The 9285-nt window shown below is 41.9% G+C and overlaps 1 protein-coding gene across 1 annotated transcript in view; it reads right to left on the bottom strand.

The window, feature by feature from the left end:
* Nucleotides 1-8566, bottom strand: part of LOC104616443 (paired box protein Pax-3) — a gene marked incomplete at its 5' end in the record, with an annotated part of 25631 nt that extends 17065 nt beyond the window's left edge. The window contains one exon of the mRNA XM_010281455.1: nucleotides 8361-8566. Within this exon, the coding sequence (XP_010279757.1) occupies nucleotides 8361-8566 (206 nt within the window). The remainder of the gene's footprint in view (nucleotides 1-8360) is intronic.
* Between the last annotated feature and the right edge of the window lie 719 nt (nucleotides 8567-9285).

Raw genomic sequence — 9285 nt, 5'->3', positions numbered from 1 at the left:
CCCCGTCAGCCACAGCACCCACCTTCTGCCGCTGGTCCCAGCTTCTGACGTTCCCCGGGCGGCAGGAAGGCAAACAGCACCTGACTGGCACCGCAGTTAGGCCGAAATTAGCTCACCAAAAGCCCTTGAACAAATTCAAACCTGCAGACTGAGTCTAACTGCCACTAATACCGCACACACTCATCACTACAGAACCACAGAGGCATATTTAAAAAAAACAAAACAAAAAAACCCCACAACAACAACAAACCACCCAACCCACACCTTTACAGTAAGCACCAGGGGTCTGAGCCACATACGTACTTGTTTCCCTTTGATTTTAATGGGCTTTGGACCAGCCTTAGTAAAAATACTAGAAGTAATTTATCTTTAAAAAGACCGTAAGTGTGGCCCCAACTCTTACAATCACACTTTTTTTTTTTATAACAAATGAACACACTGAAGCTCTGAATCTGTAATTCTGGATGTTTTAACACAATAGTTTTTACTATCATTACTGTCTACTGTCACAGCCTCACTCTTTTCACATGGCCTGAAATTTTGTTTGCAACTGTGTTTAAGTCCCATTTCATACCAGGCAACTGCAGGTTTCAGATGTTGTATGTGACAGAACACAAAGAAGAAATAATGTAACAATAAGACAGGAATAAAAAAATAAAAATAAAATTAAATGGGAGAGTTAAGAAGTTGAAAACTGGTTTTGGAAAGTCAAGAAAAAATACTTAAAACTAAGTAATTCAAGCCTCGATATTTTATTTACATTTTATGTAATGTTTATTAAAATCAGCCAGACCCCAAACTTTAATTAGTATCAATTATATGCTTTGTATGTTAACTGAAATGATTTATGTTATTTTTTTGCTGCCTTGACTTATTCTCAAGAGTTCAGAAAATTATTTTTTAAATAATTCTTTGCACATATCACGAAGAATCCACGTGCACTATTACCACTAATTAAAGAAATTTGAAAAATTTTGCCAATATCAAGCCAAGACTTAAATATAAATCTAGTCAACACAAGCCAATGTGTCTGCTTACAAACATATTGTGAACACCCGGGGAAGCATCTTCTATTGTCTGTACATTTCCAACACGATTTGAACACAGTGTCCTCTGACGTTCAGCAAATTTCAACTTCCACCAGCACGACAAAATCCTCATCTTAGGAGTGGCCTTTTCAAATCTAGCAGGAACCCACAGGATGCTTCTGTTCCCCCCCAACCTCCCTTCCGAGAGGGAAGCGATCGTCACCTGGACGCAGAGATGCTCGGAGCATAACGCAGCCCCTGGTGAAGACCACCAGCGTCGCACTGTCACAAAGTGCCACCCTACAGCGGGCGTAACAGAAAGCCAACTCCCAACCATCTACGTCTACTTAATCTGATGAACTAACGCATTTGGTGCATTGCCTTCACCAGCAACAGCACGGATCTCGGCAGAAGATAGCGTGATCCTAGACAGTACTTCAAATGGCCATGACCACACCAGATTCCCCCACAGGAGCAAAAGCGGCGGATAAGCAAGCTACTGCATTTTGGAGACTCAAAATACAGCGTTCTCACACAAGCAGTACTGTGTCTGAAGGAATACGATCTACTTGTGTTGGTGCAAATGCAGACACGGACAGAGCAAACATGGCTTATCTGGGGGGCCCGAGCATCCAAAAGTGATGTCTGTGCCAGAAGCCAAGTCACATTCATCTTAGTGAGGCTCTGGCTCCCCAGTTCCTCTGTTGTTTTCAAAGATGGAATGTAAATTACCCAGATGATTTGGAAACAAAATTGAACCCCAGTGTCTGGCCAAAATTTACATCTCAAAAGCAGAACTGAAGAGGATGAAACTTAGAGCAAAAGGGGGAAAAAAAACCACCCAGCAGTCCTTTAAGGGAAGTAAGTATTGGAGGCTCCAGTTTTTCAACCATCTGGAACTAGACTGACCAAAAGAGAAATCACTCCGCAACAGAATATTAAAAAAACCCCAAAACCACACAACCTTGCACCAATGTAGAATGGATGAGGTGAACTAATAGGTTTCTCCCATCTCTATTTTCCAATATTTAGATCCTGGTTTTTATTATCATTTTTCCTTTAAGTAGTTTGCAAGTGATCATGCCAACATCTTATTTCGTTGATCTCAACAGGATATTCTTTAAAAGATGCATTTATTCACTTGGGAACACACTAGTGTAATTAGCCTTGACATTTCAACAGTCTGATCGTAAACACAGAGTGCTCTATGTGCTTTTAAGGCAAAAAGATCTCTGAACCAACAGGGCAAAACATTCGAGATGTGAATTTTGCAGGAAACCCGTGGATATTTTTTTAAACGCTGTCCTGACCATTGCAAGCATGAGTGCCAAAAACGCACAAAGTCAAAAGACTGATGTATTGTTAACGGCACTTCTAATTTTAGACAGAGTGGGTTTTTTGGTTTTTTTCCCCTTTTGCCTTATGATATTTTTCATGGTAACTGCCTCTCCCACCCCGCAAAATTCACATGTCCACCAGGCTGGAAGCAGGAGTCCAGGGTGGGTGTGGTGGCAGGGAATGAACCTGGGGTCTGCCAGAAGCAGTGGGGCTGCCTTGCGAAGAGGGGAGGCTGAAGAAGAAAACTTCTAAAGTTTTCTTCTAAAGTTCTAAAGAAGTGAGACTTCTAAAGACACCCGCAGTGCACGGTCTGCAGTCCCTGCAGATGCCAGACCTACCTTTACTTTAGCAGCCTTCAGAGCAGACTGTGCAGGCACTGTCACCCCCTCGCCAGGCCAGCAGCTGAAACCAGTGCTTGTGCCTGCCTGACCCAACCGGGAGTTCATTTGGAGAGCACAGAACAGCAGGAAAAAGGAGGGGAAAAAAAACCCAAAAGCTTTTTTGGCAGTTGGGTGAATTTCCATCCTCCACCACTCACCGTGGTGGCAGGTGAGTTCCAGGGACAGCACTGCCAGGGACCAGCCGTAGGAAGAAGAAAGAGTAGACACAGAATTGTGTTTTAGCAACAACTAGTTGGTCAATCAGCTTCACTGCGACATCCGCACACCCCCAGCCTCACAGGAATGGGGTCTACTGTGTACGCACGGGGGCACACCATGGATAGGCCTGTTGCCTGACAGCATCCCAAAGCAGAACTGCTAGCCTGCCGAGAACAACCCGCCGTGACCACCAGCGGGAACACCGTGAGGCTGCAGGTTCTCTGCCTGGGGTCCGCCAGGAGCTGTTGTTTATGGTGATGGGAGGTCATGCTGGTTGCGACACACAGAATTATCAATGTGATGGAAACCAGAGTTCTTTTAAAGCAAGCAAACAAACAAACAATCAAACAAAAAACCTCAAAAACCCCACACAACAACAACAAAAAGAAGAAAAAAAGACTAAAAAAATCACTAGGGTGTGCCAAAGGGAACAAGGACTTCCAACCACCTCCCAGTGTGATCGAACATACTCAACTCTCATAGGTTTCTCTGAAAAGACTTTGACTCAGTCCTACATAAATACTTCTAAAACACTGCAGCTGAACAGTTCTGCAAAATATTGAGTAATAAGCAAATTGAACTGTGTATTTATAAATTAAAGTGCCACTAATTTGAGCCCTTAGGCAGAAGGGACCAGAAAAAGAGAATCAAAATCACATCCCTTTTCCTTTATATTTAAAAATGTCATCTTGGGCCTGCATATGTTTGTAGTTGGCTAATTTACCCATAAGAATTTCTCCTTAACCCCAGGGGGAAAAAAACAAAAAAAAAATTCTGCAATTACAGGGTCATCTACTACAAGAACGCACACAGCATTTTCTTTCTTTACCCTATATATGATGCAAGGAACAGCCTCAAAAAGAGGCACTATAAATTATCCATAAACCACATCAGGAATAACTGTAAAGATCTGCTGAAAGGTCTTAAACGTTCCTGAATCTGTCCCACATTCCTTTGCCCCATTTCCCCGTAGGACAGTGCAGTTCAGCGTACAAACTCAAACCGTTTCAGAGGAGCTGAGGGCAAATAAAGACTTTTTTTGGCACAGGTCCTCCCTCCCCCATGATTTCCCAGTGAATTCTTTTCACTGTTTGCTACTGAGAAGAGACTATTAAAGCTGAAAGACTGGACTTCAGAGCTTTCAAACCTTACTACTAGCTTCAGAGTCATCATTTCTTCTCTCACTTCCCCCCCCACTATCTTCTTCTCCAAATCATCTCTGCCCCTCCCTGTACCACAGTGAAACAAAGAAAACAATATGCAAGTAAAGCACTTAAAAAAAAAAAATATTTTTTTTTAACATTTTTCTTCCAGCTACTCAAGATTTCTGAGCTCTTGGGACTTGTTCTATTTGCTGAGGCTGTAATAAGCTTTTTACAAAAGCTTACAAGCTGATTACAAGTTTGACATGGGAACATTCAACCCCATCCTAGTAGCCTGGAGAGATCTGCCTGAATTTTTAGACATGCTATTTTGTTAAACAAAATTCTTTTTTTTGGAAGTTTTCAAGCAAACCAATTTAAACCTGGCATTTGGCAGAGAAGAGTCTTTTCAGGACAGGATGTACTCACGTTTCAGAATTCTTCCTGACTTCCCCTGCTTTTTCACCATTATTCATGGAGTCCAAACTAATTTCCCCCATTGCTGTTTGGGGTTATGCAGGAAGGCCACATGCCAGCCGCTTCTCACGCCAGGACCTCCTGCCCCACACAGTCCCATAGCTGGGGGACATCCTCAACACAAGCCAACACACGTGTCTCACACATCACATTTCTGATCATTTGGGAGGCCTGCCTTCAGCACGCAGCCCAAAAGGATTCGTCTGACTGGCCGGTCCCCACCAGCCAAGGCAGGCGCTTGGCCCTCTGCCTGCCACGGGACAAACCTGAACCTTGTTTAAAAATCCTTTACCAAAAGATTGAATTAAACACCTCCCACTGTCAATGTGAAACAGGCTCCAGGCTGCTGCCAAAGTTCACCCAGTTCTTCCAGGTCTAAAAATAAGCCTGATGTGGGAATCAAAAGGTGGCCAGAAAAGATGCTACCCACTTCATTCCTTATGCGCTATTTGTTACAGAAACCACAACCGCACTGCTCTGAAGCTCAGAAAGAGCCTTTGATCTTTATCTACACTGGGGAAAATTTCACTTTTAGAATTCGCCTTCAGATTGAGTCGGTAAAAATAGGCCACAGACCTTAAGGGCCTGCACTGCAACTTAATGATGGTTTTAATGAGGGTTTAAACTGGACCAGTACAGCACTGCATGGTTGTGATTTTTACTCATAACATGTGAATCTAACTTCACATTCCCTGGGTATTACTTTTTTTAATTTATTTTTGTTTTTAAATAAAGGTTCATCCTTTGGGACTTCGCTTATGTTACTGGATTGTATCTGATGAATGCACAAGACCTAAGAACGTTCCCCTTCATGCTGCATCTAACATGCAAAAAGAGCCGTGTGCCTTCGGAAGAGGCAGCAGAAGACATTGTCGTGGCTCCACATGACATCCAGGCTCAAACACGGGGCAGAAAGACTCCGTGGTCCTTGAGTGGAAAGGCTCTGCAGGAGGAATTGCAGGGAGTGTTTTAACTCCTTATTACACCCAGTGCTGAAGTACTTGCAATGATTATAGTTACACATCTCATGACTCTGGCAACGTGGAGTCTGTTGCAACACTTCTTTCCCCAAAAGCCTCTCCTGTCCCCGTGATTAAGTACACAAATAACATTCACAGCGTAAAGCCTGTTTTCAGTTGCTTGTAACTTTCAAAAAATTCCCCTTAGGGGCTGAAATGTTCTAAGTTTGATCTAAGCCCAGAGGCGACTTTTTTCCCCCCTCCAACCAACCAGCTTGGAAACATGCATTTGGTTACCCTTCAACAGTGGGAAAGTGAGAAAATAGATGATTCAGCGGTTTAAGACTCTTCCTTTCACGGGTGTTCAGAGACTGCCTTGGGGAATAGAAGGAGAGGGGAAGGATGGGGGTGGCAGGGTAGGAAAAACAAAACTCGAGATGCAAGCGCTACATGGAGGGACTGAGGGAATAGCAAGGTTGGTCCAGTTGTAATCAATTAAATAACTTCCCAGACAATGTAAAGCAACTCTACAAAATTAGTCCTTCCAGCTCCAGAGAAGAAAATAATTTTCTGGGCTCAGATGGACTCGGGCTACAAAGAGCTAGCTCTTTTAGATGATGCTTGATCAGGAAGCAGTCAAAGAGATCTTTGTGTATATATCCATATAAAATTTGGTATCTCTCATCTCTGTCATACTGTTACCAAAAAAGAAGTGTGACTAAGGAAGCTTGAATGCTACATCAGTATGGCTTTCCAGCCCTCTCAGCCTCAAGTCTCTTAGGGTTATTTTCTTTTCACAGGTCATCTTTTATTTCATGCCCATCATAGGTGGCTATTTTAAGGGGCTATAGAGAGGTGCTGAATGCTGATAAGGCAAATCCTGTATCCCTTAATCCACTGCTAAATCACTCTGCCAGGCTTCAAGGGTACCAGACAGATGGAGTGCACGAGGAAACTGCCCACAGGCTGGCTACTTCAACCCCAGCTCATCTTTAATCCAGAAAGGTTTTGTTCTGGTATTTTAATCATTGATTGACTGGGAACTTTCTTCCATGCTGGGTTAGGTAAAACATCCATATGTCAGAGGTACTGGGGAATTCGTGAGGCTGTAGATCATAGGAGTGGTGTGAGACAGGATGTGTCTCAAGGGAACCAAGGAAGCCATAAGGAATGTAAAAAGTCACAGGGTTAAAGCCACATTAAGACAGCTGTTATGCTAATGAGAGTTCTGCTTTTCTTCTAGCTGTGGGTCATTGATTTAGAAAAACACGAACAAGGTCTTTTTCATTTTATCGTATTTTTCCGCTGAAGCTCGCATAGCCCAAACCATCATATCCTAGATCCCATTCGCCTTGCTAACAGAACCTGTGTAGGAAGTTATCTTTTGTTATGTTTGTGCGTGGATGATTCCCAGGGCTTGATTTGGTCTTACCTGGCCCAAGTCTACATATGAAGCTGTTTTGCAAGCATTTCACTCAGTAAGCATGTTAAAAAGTGTCATGCACCACTGACTTTGCCTTCCACACAAATTCACCCATACATCTGATTTTCTCTCACGGTCATAACAAACACTTACAAGAAATGTGGTGCGAAGTTTTCTGCAAAAACATTTAGCAGGTAAAACTGAAAAAGACTGGACCTTTCAAGATAGATACTCAAAAATACAGCCATGCTGCCATAGGCATGCTTGTCTTAGAAAGTCAGAGGGATATTTTGTATTGCTTATTTCAGTTTGCAGAGTCTGAATGCCTCAGGCTAAGCTTCAAAGGTCAAAACATAAAAACAGTGTCTCACCAAAGCAACCAAATTCACCTGTATCCTTGGTTAGATCACAACTTACCACTCATTTCTCTTCCTTGGTTAGATCACAAGCTACAACATTTTGCCCGTCACCCAACCGCACATTTGCTTATGAACACTTGCAACTCGGACTGATTTAAACAGGGTGTGCTTTTCCAAATGACTCTTAGATGTCAAGCAGTGAAAGAGCAGCAGAGGATTCTGCCTGCGGTATTAACATTTCACAGGACATGCTTCTTTGCTGTGAAACCGAGTAAGTCCTAACCTGAACCTGAACTCCAGGGTGAATTTTATTCCAGAATTATTTGGCTGCTATTTGAACTTTTCTGGACATCTGAAAATCGAGGTGGTTTTTTTTTTTTTTTTTTTTAATTTAAAGCAACTCCATGGTTTATTCCTCCAGCACATTAGCTTCTTTTTGACAATCCAGATCTACAAGAAGTTGTGAAGACCTAGCAGTTATTCGAGGGTTTATTTTCTTTTGAGTTAAAGTGACAGTGGGGATAAAAGAGCTATTACAAGGTTTAAATCAAGTCAACTTCAAAAGCTAACCTAAAAGTAAACCGTAGATACTGCAACAGTAAGCTTGCTCGCTTGCATGGCTCTATAGACACGTTGTCCTTTTTAAATTGTTTCTCTCTCCTCTGTTAATGCTCAAAAGACCCAAATAACAACAGATTAAATCAGCTGAGTAACCATAAACTGGCACAACAGCTGACCTGATTACATGCAGGGTGCTGTCAAATGCATAAAACAAAATGGAATAAGAGCGCTGCTTCTCCAAAGGCTCAATATGGAACAATTACTGGGGAAAACACAAAATTTTTTTTCAAAGCAGCTGTCTTAAGCAGTTGGAAAATCGATGTCCACGTACAGATGCAAAAACCCCTAAGGCTGTAAAGAATGTAGCTTCACATTTTCCTTCTACTCCAAAGTAGGATCACCTAAAAATATAAAAGGACCAACATGCTAAGAGAAAAGGAAATTCCCTTTGTTAGACAGCTTTTAAATACATACCTGGACACGAGCCTCTGTGAGTTTGGCTCTTTGCGCAAGTTCTTCCCTAGTATAAATATCAGGGTAGTGTGTCCTCTCAAAAGCTCTTTCCAGCTCTTCCAGTTGCTCTGCCGTGAAGGTTGTCCTGCTGCGACGCTGCTTTCTTTTTAAAGGTAAATCTGGTTCAGAATCTATGTCAGAGCCTTCATCAGACTGGGGTGCTGATGCTCAAAAAAAAAAAAAGAAACAGAAATTAGCTTTAGTTGAGGGGAAAAAAATAGCAAAATATTGTATCAATTGATGATATCCTCTTATATGGAAAAGCTGCTTGTTCTCCATGACTCAGAACTGAGTTGGCAAACTTCAAAAAAGCAAAAAAATGAGAAACAAATCAGACAGAGTTAAATGTTACATTGTGCAAATATGCTCAAACAAATACAGAATTGTCAAAAGTTCAACTATGAGTTTAGCACCTTTTCCTGGCCTAAGAATATTTAAGGACCTCTACAAATCTTTTTGAGTTAAAACAAAGAAATTGAATAATTCATTAAGTCCTCCAGCAGTTTGCAAATGTTTTAAAAATCTGAGCAGTACAGCTTAGTTCCAAGCAATCAGACAAGCAATACGGCCTTGTTCCTTTCCCTGAACTAGTGAACAGATACAAGTGTCTGCCACACCGGTGTTGTAAACTAAAATGCTCCGACTCTACAGATACATGTCCATGAGACCTTCTCTAGAGTTCCATCACTAAAACCTTAGTGCTGAAATGGTTATGGAGGTGATTACAAAGGTATGGGGGGCGCTACTGGAGAAATTAATTCTCATACACACTCAAATATTTACTTCATGTCATGTATTATTTGTCCTATACTCTGAACAGTATTTCACATAAGTATCTCTCACATTTAAACACTCCCACCCATTTGCAACCTATTTTCCTGTCTTC

The sequence above is a fragment of the Phaethon lepturus genome, unplaced genomic scaffold (genome assembly GCF_000687285.1).
Source record: "Phaethon lepturus isolate BGI_N335 unplaced genomic scaffold, ASM68728v1 scaffold10802, whole genome shotgun sequence".
In the NCBI taxonomy this organism is placed as follows: Eukaryota; Metazoa; Chordata; class Aves; order Phaethontiformes; family Phaethontidae; genus Phaethon; species Phaethon lepturus.
The sequence above is the reverse complement of the archived record's forward strand: the minus strand, read 5'-3'. Positions and strand labels throughout refer to the sequence as shown.